Source organism: Chiloscyllium plagiosum, unplaced genomic scaffold (assembly GCF_037043375.1).
Source record: "Chiloscyllium plagiosum isolate Xiang-an unplaced genomic scaffold, Cpla_swu_hap1 HiC_scaffold_2, whole genome shotgun sequence".
In the NCBI taxonomy this organism is placed as follows: domain Eukaryota; kingdom Metazoa; phylum Chordata; class Chondrichthyes; order Orectolobiformes; family Hemiscylliidae; genus Chiloscyllium; species Chiloscyllium plagiosum.
Window position 1 is genome coordinate 163,532,878 of NW_028270140.1, and position 16,164 is coordinate 163,549,041.

General features: G+C 44.8%; 1 protein-coding gene across 2 annotated transcripts in view; it reads left to right on the plus strand.

The window, feature by feature from the left end:
* Positions 1-16,164, plus strand: part of lmbrd2b (LMBR1 domain containing 2b) — a 61,239-nt gene that overhangs the window by 24,957 nt on the left and 20,118 nt on the right. For both annotated transcript variants that reach the window (XM_087975402.1, XM_087975406.1), the window contains 2 exons: positions 5,970-6,075; positions 6,193-6,290. In XM_087975402.1, coding sequence (XP_087831528.1) covers positions 5,970-6,075; positions 6,193-6,290 — 204 coding nt within the window. The remainder of the gene's footprint in view (positions 1-5,969; positions 6,076-6,192; positions 6,291-16,164) is intronic.

Consider the following 16,164-nt stretch of genomic DNA (forward strand, 5'->3'; position numbering starts at 1 on the left):
AGAAATCCTTTGGGGAAGAGTGACCAAAATATGATAGAATTCTTCATGAAGGTGGAGAGGGACACCATTAAATCTGAGACAGGGTCCTTAAGCTTATTTTGATGGTATGAGGCATGGATTGGCTAAGATAAACTGACCAAGGATACTGAAGGGGTTGACAGTGTGTAGGCAGTGGCAGATATTTAAAGAACACATGGATGAGCTTCAAAAGTTGTATATCTCTATCCGGCATAAGAGTAAAACAGGGAAGATGGCTGACAAGAGAAATCAGGGATCGTGTTAAAGCCAAAGAGGAAGCATATAGGAGGACAAAGGGTTTACTTTGGAAGAGAAAAATACAAAAGGAGGTAAGCTTACGAAAAACATAAAAAAACGACTGCAAAAGTTTCTATAGATATGTGAAGAGAAGAAGACTGGTGAAGGCAGATGGAGGTCCCTGGCAGTTAGAATCAGGTGAATTCTTCATGGACATCAAAAAGATGGCAGACCAGTTGAACAAATACAGTTCTAGAGATGTAGAACATGGAAACAGGCCCTTTGGTCAAACTTGTCCATGCTATCCTAAATTAATCTAGTCCCATTTGCAGCAATTTGACCATATCTTTGTAAACCCTTCCTATTTATATATCTATCCGGATACCTTTTAAATGTTGTAATTGTACCAGCCTCCACCACTTCCTCTGGCAGCTCATTCCATACATGCACCATTAAGTCCCTTTTATATCTTTCTCCTCTTGCCCTAAACCTTGTCAAAGAATACAGGAGAATATAGATGGACTGGAGAGTTGGGCGGAGAAGTGGCCGATGGAGTTCAATCCAGACAAATGTGAGGTGATGTATTTAGGCAAGACTAATTCTAGAGCGAATTATACAATGAACAGAAGAGCCTTGGGAAGAGTTGACGAACAGAGAGATCTGGGAGTGCAGGTCCATTGTACCCTGAAGGTTGCTGCACAGGTGGATAGAGTGGTCAAGAAGGCATATGGTATGCTTGCCTTAATTGGACGGGGTATTGAGTATAAGAGCTGGCAGGTCATGTTAAAATTGTACAAGACATTGGTTCGGCCACATTTAGAATACTGTGTACAGTTCTGGTCGCCACATTACCAAAAGGATGTGGACGCTTTGGAGAGGGTGCAGAGAAGGTTTACGAGGATGTTGCCTGGTATGGAAGGTGCTAGCTATGAAGAGAGGTTGAGTTTAGGATTGTTTAGATTAGGAAAAAGGATATTGAGGAGGGACCTGACTGAGGTTTACAAAATCATGAAGGGTATAGACAGTGTAGATAGAGATAAGCTTTTTCCCAGGGTGAGGGATTCAATAACAGGAGGTCTTGCTTTCAAGGTGAGAGTTGAAAAGTTTAAGGGGTATACATGCGGCAAGTACCTCACACAGAGGGTGGTGGGTGTCTGGAACGCGTTGCCAGCAGAGGCGGTAGAGGCAGGCACGGTAGATTCATTTAAGATGTGTCTGGACAGATGCAGGAGTAGGTGGGGAGCAGAGGGATACAGATGCTTAGGAATTGGGCGATGGGTTTAGACAGTGGATTTGGATCAGCTCAGGCTTGGAGGGCCGAAGGGCCTGTTTCTGGGCTGCAAATTGTCTTTGTTGTTTTTTTGATGAAGGCTTTTGGCACACTGGCCTTCATCAGTCAGGGCAATGAGTATAGAAGTTGGGAAGTTATGTTGCAGTTGTACAGGACGTTGGTGAGGGCATTTGGGAGTATTGTGTTCCATTTTGGTCACCAAGCTTATAGGAAGGATGTTATTAAAGAGAAAAAATTTACAAGGATGTTCTTTGTTCTATGCCCTCTATTGTTGGAGTGCCCCACCCTGGGGAAAAGATCTAATGTCTACTGTGCCGATACTGCATCGAGCGGATTGGCTAGGTGACAACGTTTCACTGATCTTCTGTTCAAAGCAAGTGCAGAATGCATTGAGTTTGTCAGGTCGGGATGTACCAACACTCTCGATTCTGTTCCGCTTCACTTTGTAGCCTATCACAAAGGTTGGGTGTTTGAGTTGATGGTCTGGACCTCAAGCTTAGTTTGATATTGCCTCTTGGTGTCTCTGATGGCCTTACAAAGGTCATACAGGATTTCCTGTATAGGTTAGGATTGCCCAACTTGTACAGGTCAGACATGGACTTCAGTAGGAAGTGGATCTCCCAGGCCATCCATGATTTCCAGTTGGGAAACATTCAGATTAACTTGGTTGGTAAACAGTCTTCGACACACTTACTAATAAAGTATCAATGGTCCAACACTCATCCCTGGAACATCTGCAGAACAAGGATGCTGCTTATTGACTGAGAAAGTGAGGACTGCAGATGCTGGAGATTAGAACTGATAAGTGTGGTGCTGGAAAAGCACAGCAGGTCAGGCAGCATCCGAGGAGCAGGGAAGTTGATGTTTCATTTATTTCGTTTATTAATGACTTGGAAGAGGGAGTCGAAGGGTGGGTCAGTAAATTTGCAGATGATACGAAGATAGGTGGAGTTGTGGATAGTGAGGAGGGCTGTTGTCGGCTGCAAAGGGACTTAGATATGATGCAGAGCTGGGCTGAGGAGTGGCAGATGGAGTTCAACCCTGCCAAGTGTGAGGTTGTCCATTTTGGAAGGACAAATAAGAATGCGGAATATAGGGTTAACGGTAGGGTTGGTTCTTAGAAAGGTGGAGGAGGGATCTTTGGGTCTATGTTCATAGCTCATTGAAAGTTGCCACTCAGGTGGATAGAGCTTGTAAGAAGGCCTATGGTGTATTAGCGTTCATTAGCAGAGGGCTTGAATTCAAGAGTCGTGAGGTGATGTTGCAACTGTACAGGACTTTGGTAAGGCCACATTTGGAGTACTGTGTGCAGTTCTGGTCGCCTCACTTTAGGAAAGATGTGGAAGCTTTGGAGAGGGTGCAGAGGAGATTTACCAGGATGTTGCCTGGAATGGAGAATAGGTCGTACGAGGAGAGGTTGAGAGTGCTAGGCCTTTTCTCATTGGAACGGCGAAGGGTGAGGGGTGACCTGATAGAGGTTTATAAGATGATCAGGGGAATAGATAGAGTAGACAGTCAGAAACTTTTTCCCTGGGTACAATAGTGTTACAAGAGGACATAAATTTAAGGTGAAGGGTGGAAGGTGTAGGGGGGATGTCAGGGGTAGGTTCTTTACCCAGAGAGTGGTGGGGGCATGGAATGCGCTGCCTGTGGGAGTGGCAGAGTCAGAATCATTGGTGACCTTTAAGCGGCAATTGGATAGGTACATGGATGGGTGCTTAAGCTCGGACAGATGTTCGGCACAACATGGTGGGCCGAAGGGCCTGTTCTGTGCTGTATTGTTCTATGTTCATGTATAAGCCCTTCATCACATCCCTCGTGAAAGGCTTATGCCTGAAATGTCGACTCTCCTCCTTGGATGCTGCCTGACCTGCTATGCTTTTCCAGCAACACACTTTTGAACTCCTTATTTACTCCACTTCCATCTTCAAAACTTTATTTCCAAATTCTGGTTTCTAGGTCTCTGCTCCACCCTCTGTAACTGGATCCTTAACTTTCCGACCCATGGACTGCAACCAGTGAGAATAGGTGATGACACCTCCTCTACCATCACCCTCAACTCTGTGCCCTGTAAGGCAGTGTCCTCAGCCCCACTATACTCCTTGCGTACTCATGACTATGTGGCCAGATTGAACTCGATGAATGAGTTCGCTGTCAACACCACCATTGTAGGTCAGATCTCAAATAATGATGAGACAGAATACAGGAAAGAGATTGAGTGCCTAGCCGCATAGTGTAAAGACAACAAACTTTCCATCAATATCAACAAAATGAAGGAGCTGGTCATTGACTGCAGGAAGGGGAGTGGAGGGCACACGCCTGTCTGTATCTATGAGGCTGAGGTGGAGATGGTGGATAGCGTCAAGTTCCTGGGAATGACAACCACCAACAATCTGTCCTGGTCAACCCACATCGACACAATGGTGAAGAAAGCACAACATTCTGGACTCCCTGAGGAGCCGAAGGAAATTTGAGATGTTCATAGGGACGTTTACCAATTATTATAGATGCACCATAGAATCCTATCTGGATACATCACAGCTTGGTATGGCAACTGCTCTTTCAAGATTGCAAGAAACTAGAGAGTTGTGAATGCAGCTCAATCCATCACTTAAACCATCTGCTGACTCGATCTATTCTTCCGGCTACCTCGGGAAGGCAAGCATCACCATCAAGAACCCCTCCCACCCCGGCTATACTATCTTCCACCATCTTCCATTAGCCAGAAAATATAAGAGTTTGTATATATGTATGAATAGATTCAAAGACAGCTTCTTCCCTGCTATTATTAGGAAATTTAATGTAGATCTCACTGTGCAGTTTCCCTGCAGCTGTAACATTGTATTCCTTACTCTGTTACCCTAATGCACTTTGTATGCTATGATCTGCCTGTACTGCACACACAACAAAACTTTTCACTGTATCTAGGTACAGGTGACAATAATGCATCAAATCAAATCGAACCATCCAGAACAAAACCCACTTGACTGGCTCACTCTTTCCCAGGTTTTTAAAATGGAATAAGTGCACTAAGTGTTAGCCCCTAGAGAGTGAGAATGGAGAGTTAATAGTGGATGAAAAGGAAATGGCAGGTGAAATCAAATGAAACAAAGTTGTTTGTTTCTTCAGCATCGAGGATCAGAAACACATTCCATCCCTGCTGTGAATCACTTCAGCTCTAACCTCACTGTCACTGCTGCCCGTTTGTAACGTCCCAAACATCAGGAAGTGGGATTGAGCAACCGACTGGAGCTGGGGCTGACACGTCTCTGGGTCCAGATGGATTTCTTCTGAGGGTCTTCAAAGAGAATGGGGCAGCAGATGTGCTGGTGTGAATTTTCCCAAACTCTGATATCAGGAAATGTTCTACCAGACTGGGTAGTAGCAATGCTAGTCCCACTGACACAGGAAGAAGAAAGGATGGAGTCAACTTGAGGCTAGTTATCCCAATGTCTGCCTTAGGGAAGGGATTGAATTTAATCATTAAACAGATATCTGGGCACTGAGAAAACTTGTCATCATCAGGAATATTGTTCACTGTATCTGTGTACTAACCTGCTGCAAATTCTGGAACATTCTCTATTAGCATTGAGGGTGTCCCTAGACCTGAAGTGGCTAGAACGTCACTTTCTCCAGGATATATTCTGCACCTCTCATTCAAAATTAGAAAATACAGACCAGGTCTTCTCAATCTTTCTTAAGGTGTGCCTGTTATCCCTAGGATTCATCTGGTGAACCTCCATTGCTGTTCTAATTTTCTAATACCGTTGGATTCTGGAAAAGCACCAGGGGATTGGAAAAATACTATGTGACATTCTTATTCAGGAGGGAGGGAGGCATAAAGCAGCTAATGTTTAGGCTGATTAACCTCAGCTCTATTGTTGGAAAAATGTTGGAGTCAAATATTAAGGACCTTTGGAAAATTGTTATCTAATCAAGCAGAGTCCGCATGGCTCCACAAAAGGGAAATCGTGTCTGACTTATTTATTAGAATTGTTTTGAGGAAGTGTCAACTAGAGTAGATAGAGGGAGCCAGTAAATGTATAGTATTTGGAGTTCCAGAAGCTGTTTGTCAAAGTACCTCTCAAAAGGTTAAGTCATAAGAGCCCAAAGTGCTGGTGGTAGCATATTGGCATGGGTAGAGAATTAGCTATTGGGTAGAGAATCGGGTGGGAAACAGTGAGTGGGAATAAAGGGTTCTTTTTCAAGTCGGTGACCGGTAACCAGTGGGGTTCCACAGGGATCTGCGCTGAGACCACAACTATTTATAATGATACATTAATGATCTGGCAGAAGGAAGTGAATGTTCTGCACCAGATTTGCAGTTGACACAAAAATTTGCAGCATAGAGCTGTGAAAAGGCTGGAAGAAGGATTTATAGCGCAGACTTATGGATCAGGATAAATTTTGTTTTGATTTACAGGTTGTTCTGCCGTCTGACACCACCATTATGTCTGAATTTCTTGGGACTGATCCACATGGATTCCGCAATTTCACATCAGCACAGAGAGCAGACTGCTTACACCTCGGTGAGAGATAGGAGATGTGGGTGGTTGGGGGTGAGAGGAAGATTATGCTGATGATGGGTGGGTTTTGGGGTAATGACATTTGCCTGACTTAACAAATTGTTTCCAATTTATCCTCAGATAATGGGCTCAATGCGGGTGATATCCTTCATTGCTGATGGATTCTATATTTATTATCCGATGCTGGTTGTAATCCTCTGCATTGCTACCTACTTCAGGTAATGTACTCTGCTATCCCTCACCTGGGAGGGTTTGATTGGGACAGTGTAGAGGGAGAACTGATGAGATTTTCACAGTATAACTTAAAGGGAATGACAGTGAAATGAGGATAGCTGTAAGCTTGCTTGTTGAACTCGAAGGTTCATTTTCAGATGTTTTGTTACCATACGAGGTAACATCAGTGAGCCTCTGGCGAAGCGCTGGTGTTTTTTTAAGATTAGATTCTCTACAGTATGGACACAGGCCCTTTGGCCCTCACCGACCCTCTGAAGAGTAACCCACCCAGACCCATTCCCCTACCCTATATTTACCCCTGACTAATGCACCTAAAACTATGGAAATGTATCATGGCCAATTCACCTGATCTGCCCATCTTTGGATATTGGGAGGAAACCAACGCAGACACAGGGAGAATGTGCAAACTCTACACGGACATTCACCCGAGGCTGGAATCGAATTTGGCTCCCTGGCGCTGAGAGGCAGCACTGCTAACCAGTGAGCCACCATGCTGCCTTTCTTGTTGGTGACACACTTTCTATTTGTTTATTTAGGTTTCCTTGGGTGGTTGATGTCATTTCTTGTGGTGATGTAATTTCCTGTTCTTTTTCTCAGAGGGTGGTAAATGGGGTCAAAATCGATGTGTTTGTTCATAGAGTACCAGTTGGAATGCCATGCTTCTAGGAATTATCGTGCATGTCTTTGTTTAGCTTGTCCTAGGATGGATGTATTGTCCCAGTCGAAGTGATGTCCTTCCTCGTCTGTATGTGAGGATACTAGTAAGAGAGGGTCATGTCGTTTTGTGGCTAGTTGGTGTTCATGTATCCTGGTGGCTGGTATCATGTATTCCCATCAATATATCTGGGAGATTTTGCACCAAAAACCTTACTCACTAACATGACAGACTATGAATGGGCAGACACTGTACAACGAGCCATAGACATTAGACAGCGGCAAACACAGAAAATATAAACAGTAGACCTGCAGAAAATACTAGACACACTCACACAAAATAATAACACAGACAACCCAGAAGCATGGATAAAAAAACTTAACTGATCGACCCTTAACAGACAATGAAAAAGCCATCTTAGTAAGAGAACTAAATTACAACTTCCAGGATGCAGACCAGAAAGATTTCTTAGCAGCATTAGGAACAACACGGAAAGATAACAAACGCACAGAAGAAACTCAGCAAAATATCAGACAGTTGCACCAACATTAAGCAGGAAAAAGGAAAGTGGCTCAGTGGTTAGCACTGCTGCCTCACAGCGCCAGAGACCCGGGTTCAATTCCAGCCTCCGGCAACTCTGTGTGGAGTTTGCACATTCTCCCCGTGTCTGCTCCGGTTTCCTCCCACAATCCAAAAATGTGCAGGTCAGGTGAATTGGCCATGCTAAATTGCCTGTCGTGTTAGGTGAAGGGGTAAATGTAGGGGAATGGGTCTGGGTGGGTTGCGCTTCGCCGGGTCGGTGTGGACTTGTTGGGCCGAAGGGCCTGTTTCCACACTAAGTAATCTGTAATACTCTATACACAAGAAAGGAAAGTACTAGAAGGACTCGAAGATTTTTAAAAAAAATTATCCTACCTGCAGACAAAGAACAGTTATTTTAAATCAAAGAGACCACATTGAGAAAGCGAACACACTGTTTGCAGATACCAACACTTACCAACAGGTGGCGATAGACCCGACCCCACAATGAGAGAACCGAATCACAGCCCTACTCAGAAAAACTTCAGAAATCTGGAGAACTAAACAAGATTGAGTTTCAAAAAATGAAACCAGATGATCCAACCTACCACGCTTCTACAGATTACCCAAAATTCACAAACCAGGAACCCCCTCAGCCCCATAGTCTTACTACCTGGAACACCAACTTAGAGTGGCCAAGGAGCTAGACCAAAGATTAAAACAGTTGAAACTTTATTGCTGGAACAGCACAGCAGGTCAGGCAGCATCCAGGGAACAGGAGATTCGACGTTTCGGGCACAGGCCCTTCTTCAGGAATAAAGTTTCAACTTTGATCTCCAGCATCTGCAGACCTCACTTTCTCCTCAAAGATTAAAACACTCACGCCAGTCTGTCCACTCCACCCAAGTATTCCTGAAGACACTAAGATAGAAGAGAATGAAATAACGATCTCTTTTGATGTAACAGCCCTGTTCACATTCACCAACATCAACCTGGCTAAGGAAACACTGACTGCACAGTTAGAAAGCCAGCATCTACAGGAAAACAACACATACAGACCAAATATTGAACTACAGAAGGAATCATCCCAACACCCACAAACGAATAAGAACATTATTCCAATGAGCCACCACACACTGCAGCACAGAGGAACTACGCAGAGCAGAGGACAATCGCCTATACCATGTATTCAAATGTCGCAGGTACCAATGAACACAGTCTGCCAATTTCTCAGCAGCAAACCCAAGCAAGCAGACAAAACATGTCCAGAAACCCTAGCCACTCTCCCCTACATCAAAGACATCTCGGAAATGACTGCCAGACCACTCAGACCCCTTGGCATCATGGTAGCCCACAAACCCACCAACACACTAAAACAGCAGCTAATGAACTTGAAAGACCCCATATAGACGACAAGCAAAACTAATGTCATTTACAAAATACCGTGCAAGGACTGTAACAAACACTACATTGGACAAACAGGCAGCAAACTCGCCACCAGGATACATGAACACCAACTAGCCACAAAACAACATGACCCTCTCTCACGAGTATCCTCACATACGGATGAGGAAGGACACCACTTTGACTGGGACAACACATCCATCTTAGGACGAGCCAAACTGAGAATCACATGAGAATTCCTGGAATTATGGCATTCCAACTGGAACTCTATCAACAACCACATCAACTTGGATCCCATTTACCACCCTCTGAGAAAAAGAACAGGAAATTACATCACCACAGGAACTGACATCACTAACTCAAGGAAACCTAAACACATGAATAAAAGGTAAGTCACTAACACCAGTGCTTCATCCAGAGGCTCACTGATGATGTTACTTAGTGTTGTGATGAAATGTCTGAAACCAAACCTTCCAGCTCAGCGAGCAAACCTACATCCAGAACCTCAACCTGCGCTACACATCTTCTCAACACTCGCTAACTGAGGATAGAGTTAGCTAAAGTGAACTGGGTGGACAGATTAGCAGGAAAGACAGTAAGCAAGCAGTAGCATACATTTGAGGAGGTAATTCATGACCCTGAGCAAAATTATATCCCTGTACAGAGGGAAGATTCTAAGAGAGGGATAAACAAACCATAGCTAACCAAGGAAGTGAAAGAGAAAACAAAGTTAAAAGAAATGAACCCAAAGTCAGTCATCACTCTGAAGACTGGGATAAATTCAGAATGCAGTAAAGGAAGAAGTAAAGGAAGATTAGAAAATATATTACAGGGTCAAACCAGCAAGGAATATAAAAAAACTGACAATGAGAGCACCTTTAAATATCTGAAAAGGAATACAGTGATTTAAAGTGAACATAGGCATCTTTGAAAATTAATCAGGGGAGCTTTAGGGCAACAAGAAAATCATCAAGGAGTTAGACTGATATAAGATATCTGTTTAATAGCTGGCAGAACGGAAGGAAGCTCAGAGGAACAGGGAATCTTGCGGTCTTTGTCCACAGATCCCTGGAGGTGGTAGGACAGGTTAATAGGGTGGTTAAGGCAGCCATGGGGGACACTTGCCTTTATCAGTCGAGGCTTGGATGATCAGAGCAGGGAGGCTCTGGTGGAGCTGTACAGGAGTCTGGGGAGGCCACAGCTGGAGGACTGTGTGCAGTTTCTGGTGCCCACACTATAGGAAAGATGTGATTGTACTGGGAGGGGGGTACAGAGGGGATTCACCAGGATACTGCCTGGGCTGGAGCAGGTTAGTGATGAAGACAGGCTGGAGAAGCTCAGGTTGGTGAGGGAACCTCACAGCAGTGTTTAAGATTGAGGGGCATGGCCAGAGTGGATGAAAAGCAGCTGTTCATCTTGGTTGAAATATTAGTTAACAAGAAGGCATAATTTTAAAGTGGAAGGCAGGATGTTAGAGGGAATTTGAGGAAAATGCTTTTCACCCTGAAGGTGGTGGCCATCTGGAATACCTTGCCTAGGAGGGTATTTGAGGTGGGAAACCTCACAATCTTTAAGAAGTATCTGGATGAGCAGTTGAAGTGTCCATAAAACTGTAAAATGCAGAATTGGACTGTTTAGCCCACTGTATCTGATCCATCGCTCGATCATGACTGATATGTTTCTCAACCCCATTGCTCTGCCTTCTCCCTGAAACCATTGTCCTCTTATTAACCAAGAACCCATCTATCTCTGCCTGAAGAATGCTGAATGACCTGGGCCTCCACTGCCTTCTGCAGCATTGAGTTGCTCAGATTCCCCACCCTCTGCCTGAAGAAATCCCTTCCCATCTCAGTTCTCTTGGGCTGTCCCTGTGCCCTCTGGTCCTAGTCTTTCCAAGTAGTGGAAATAATTTCTCCATATTCATTCATTCCAGGTTACTCCGTGTTGTGTACGTTGCAAATAGTCTCCCTTCCCTCCTCCACCTCCCCCCCCCCCCCCCCCCCACCCCACAAACCTTTTAACTCCATCATATACCACCCAGAGTCCTGGACTGAACCTCATATGACAAGCCCCTTCATCCCTGTAACTATTCTTGGAAACCTCTAGTCTTATCCAAGGATTTAGGAAGGAAACTGCAGGGGATGGGCACATTAGAAACGTGGAGCTTATTCAAGGAAAAGCTCCTGTGTGTCCTAGATAAGTGTGTTCCTGTCATGCAGGGAGGAAGCTGTAGAGCACGGGAGCCGTGGTTTACGAAGGAAGTGGAATCTCTGGTCAAGAGGAAGAAGAAGGCTTAGAGTCATAGAGATGTACAGCATGGAAACAGACCCTTCGGCCCAACCCGTCCATGCTGACCAGATATCCCAACCTAATCTAGTCCCACCTGCCAGCATCCGGCCCATATTCCTCCAAACCCTTCCTATTCATATACCCATCCAGATGCCTCTTAAATGTTGCAATTGTACCAGCCTCCTCCACATCCTCTGGTAGCTCATTCCATACACGTACCACCCTCTGCGTGAAAAGGTTGCCCCTTAAGTCTCTTTTATACCTTTCCCCTCTCACCCTAAACCTATGCCCTCTAGTTCTGGACTCCCCGACCCCAGGGAAAAGACTTTGTCTATTTATCCTATCCATGCCCCTCATAATTTTGTAAACCTCGATAAGGTCACCCCTCAGCCTCCAACGCTCCAGGGAAAACAGCCCCAGCCTGTTCAGCCTCTCCCTATGGCTCAGATCCTCCAACCCTGGCAACATCCTTGTAAATCTTTTCTGAATCCTTTCAAATTTCAGAACATCTTTCCTATAGGAAGGAGACCAGAATTGCACGTAGGATCCGAACAGTGGCCTAACCAATATCCTGTACAGCCGCAGCATGACCTCCCAACTCCTGTACTCAATACTCTGACCAATAAAGGAAAGCATACCAAACACCTTCACTATCCTATCTACCTGCAACTCCACTTTCACAGAACTATGAACCTGCACTCCAAGGTCTCTTTGTTCAGCAGCACTCCCTAGGACCTTACCATTAAGTGTATAAGTCCTGCTAAGGTTTGCTTTCCCAAAATGCAGCACCTCGCATTTATCTGAATTAAACTCCATCTGCCATTTCTCAGCCCATTGGCCCATCTGATCCAGATCCTGTTGTAATCTGAGGTAACCTTCTTCGCTGTCCACTACACCTCCAATTTTGGTGTCATCTGCAAACTTACTGACTATACCTGTTATGCTCACATCCAAATCGTTTATGTAAATGACAAAAAGTAGAGGGCCCAACACCAATCCTTGTGGCACTGCACTGGTCACAGGCCTCCAGTCTGAAAAACAACCCTCCTCCACCACCCTCTGTCTTCTATCTTTGAGCCAGTTCTGTATCCAAATGGCTAGTTCTCCCTGTATTCCATGAGATCTAACCTTGCTAATCAGTCTCCCATGGGGAACCTTTTTGAATGCCTTACTGAAGTCCCTATAGATCACATCTACTGCTCTGCCCTCATCAATCTTCTTTGTTACTTCTTCAAAAAAAAACTCAATCAAGTTTGTGCGACATGATTTCCCACGCACAAAGCCATGTTGACTATCCCTAATCAGTCCTTGCCTTTCCAAATACATGTACATCCTGTCCCTCAGGATTCCCTCCAACAACTTGCCCACCACTGAGGTCAGGCTCACCGGTCTATAGTTCCCTGGCCTGTCTTTACCGCCCTTAGACAGTGGCACCACATTTGCCAACCTCCAGTCTTCTGGCACCTCACCTGTGACTATCGATGATACAAATATCTCAGCAAGGGGCCCAGCAATCACTTCTCTAGCTTCCCACAGAGTTCTCGAGTACACCTGATCAGGTCCTGGGGATTTATCCACCTTTAACCATTTCAAGTCGTCCAGCACTTCCTCCTCTGTAATCTGGACATTTTGCAAGCTGTCATCATCTATTTCCCTACAGTCTATATCTTCCATATCCTTTTCCACAGTAAATACTGATGCAAATTATTCATTTAGTATCTCCCCCATTTTCTCTGGCTCCACACAAAGGCCACCTTGATGACCTTTGAGGGGCCCTATTCTCTCCCTAGTTACCCTTTTGTCCTTAATATTTTGGAAAAATCCTTTGGATTCTCCTTAATTCTATTTGCCAAAGCTATCTTATGTCCCCGTTTTGCCCTCCTGATTTCCCGCTTAAGTATACTCCTAGTTCCTTTAAGGATTCACTCAATCTATCCTGTCTATACCTGACATATGCTTCCTCCTTTTTCTTAACCAAACCCTCAATTTCTTTAGTTGAAACTTTATTGCTGGAACAGCACAGCAGGTCAGGCAGCATCCAGGGAACAGGAGATTCGACGTTTCGGGCACAGGCCAAAGAAGGGCCTGTGCCCGAAACGTCGAATCTCCTGTTCCCTGGATGCTGCCTGACCTGCTGTGCTGTTCCAGCAATAAAGTTTCAACTTTGATCTCCAGCATCTGCAGACCTCACTTTCTCCTCAATTTCTTTAGTTATCCAGCATTCCCTACACTTACCAGCTTTCCCTTTCACCCTGACAGGGATATACTTCCTCTGGATTCTTGTTATCTCATTTCTGAAGGCTTCCCATTTTCTAGCCGTCCCTTTACCTGCGAACATCTGCGTCCAATCAGCTTTCGAAAGCTCTTGCCTAATACCATCGAAATTATCCTTTCTCCAATTTAGAACTTCAACTTTTAGATCTGGTCTATCCTTTTCCATCACTATTTTAAAACAAATAGAATTATGGTCGCTGGCCCCAAAGTTCTCCTCCACTGACACCTCAGTCACCTGCCCTGCCTTATTTCCCAAGAGTAGGTCAAGCTTTGCGCCTTCTCTAGTAGGTACATCCACATACTGAATCAGAAAATTGTCTTGTACACACTTAACAAATTCCTCTCCATCTAAACCTTTAACACTATGGCAGTCCCAGTCGATGTTTGGAAAGTTAAAATCCCCTACCATAACTACCCTATTATTCTTACAGATTGCTGAGATCTCCTTACAAGTTTGTTTCTCAATTTCCCTCTGACTATTGGGGGGTCTATAATACAATCCCAATAAGGTGATCATCCCTTTCTTATTTCTCAGTTCCACCCAAATAACTTCCCTGGATGTATTTCCAGGAATATCCTCCCTCAGCACAGCTGTAATGCTATCCCTTATCAAAAATGCCACTCCCCCTCCTCTCTTGCCTCCCTTTCTATCCTTCCTGTAGCATTTGTATCCTGGAACATTAAGCTGCCAGTCCGCCTATCCCTGAGCCATGTTTCTGTAATTGCTATGATATCCAAGTCCCATGTTCCTAACCATGCCCTGAGTTCATCTGCCTTTCCTGTTAGGCCCCTTGCATTGAAATAAATGCAGGTTAATTTATTAGTCCTACCTTGTCCCTGCCTGCCCTGACTGTTTGACTCACTTCTGTTCTCAGCTGGACCCGTCTCAGATTGATCTCTTTCCTCACTATCTCCCTGGGTCCCACCCCCCCACCTTAGTAATTTAAATCCTCCCAAGCAGTTCTAGCAAATTTCCCTGCCAGTATATTAGTCCCCTTCCAATTTAGGTGCAATCCGTCCTCTTGTATAGGCCACTTCTACCTCACTTATGTTACGATGAGATGTGAAGGCTCGGTTAGGGCGCTCGAGGGTTACAAGGTAGCCAGGAAAGACCTAAAGAGAGAGCTCAGAAGAGCCAGGAGGAGACATGAGAAGCTGTTGACGGATAGGATCTGGGTAAATCCGAAGGCTTTCTATAGGTATTTAAGGAATAAAAGAATGACGATAGTAAGATTAGGGCCAATCAAGGATAGCAGTGGGAAGTTGTGTGTGGAGTCAGAGGAGATAGGGGAAGCACTAAATGAATATTTTTCGACAGTGTTCACTCTAGAAAACGACAATGTTGTCGAGGAGATTACTGAGATACAGGCTACTAGACTGGGGGTGGGATTGAGGTTCACAAGGAAGAGGTATTAGAAATCCTGGAACGTGTGAAAATAGATAAGTCCCCTGGGCCAGATGGGATTTATCCCAGGATCCTCTGGGAAGCCAGGGAGGAGATTGCCGAGCCTTTGGCATTGATCTTTAAATCGTCATTGTCTACAGGAATAGTGCCAAAAGACTGGAGGATAGCAAATGTGGTTCCCCTGTTCAAGAAGGGGAGTAGAGACAACCCTGGTAATTACAGACCAGTGAGCCTCACTTCAGTTGTTGGTAAAGTGTTGGAAAAGGTTATAAGAAATAGGATTTATAATCATCTAGAAAAGAAAAATTTGATTAGGGATAGTCAGCACGGTTTTGTGAAGGGTAGGTCGTGCCTCCCAAACCTTATTGAGTTCTTTGAGAAGGTGACAGGTAGATGAGTGTAAACCGGTTGGTGTGGTGTATATGGATTTCAGCGAGGCGTTTGATAAGGTTCTCCACAGTAGGCTATTGTACAAAATGCGGAAGACTGGAATTGTGGGAGGTATAACAGTTTGGATCAGTAATTGGCTTGCTGAAAGAAGACAGAGGGTGGTGGTTGATGGGAAATGTTCATCCTGGAGTCCAGTTACGAGTGGTGTACCGCAAGGGTCGGTGTTGGGTCCACTGCTGTTTGTCATTTTTATAAACGACCTGGATGAGGACGTAGAAGGGTGGGGTAGTAAATTTGCAGATGACACTAAGGTCGGTGGAGTTGTGGATAGTGACGAAGGATGTTGTAGGTTACAGAGACATAGATAAGCTGCAGAACTGGGCTGAGAGGTGGCAAATGGAGTTTAATGCGGACAAGTGTGAGGTGATTCACTTTGGTCGGAGTAACCGGAATGCAAAGTCCTGGGCTAATGGTAAGATTCTTGGTAGTGTAGATGAGCAGAGAGATCTCGGTGTCCAGGTACACAGATCCTTGAAAGTTGCCACCCAGGTTGACAGGGTTGTTAAGAAGGCATACAGTGTTTTAGCCTTTATTAACAGAGGGAACGAGTTCCGGAGCCATGATGTTATGCTACAGCTGTACAAAACTCTGTAGCCGCACTTAGAGTATTGTGTACAGTTCTGGTCACCGCATTATAGGAAGGATGTGGAAGCTTTGGAAAGGGTGCAGAGGAGATTTACTAGGATGTTGCCTGGTATGGAGGGAAGGTCTTACGAGGAAAGGCTGAGGGACTTGAGGCTGTTTTCGTTGGAGAGAAGAAGGTTGAGAGGTGACTTAATAGAGACATATAAGATAATCAGAGGGTTCGATAGAGTGGACAGGGAGAGCCTTTTTCCAAGTATGGGGACGGTGAGCACGAGGG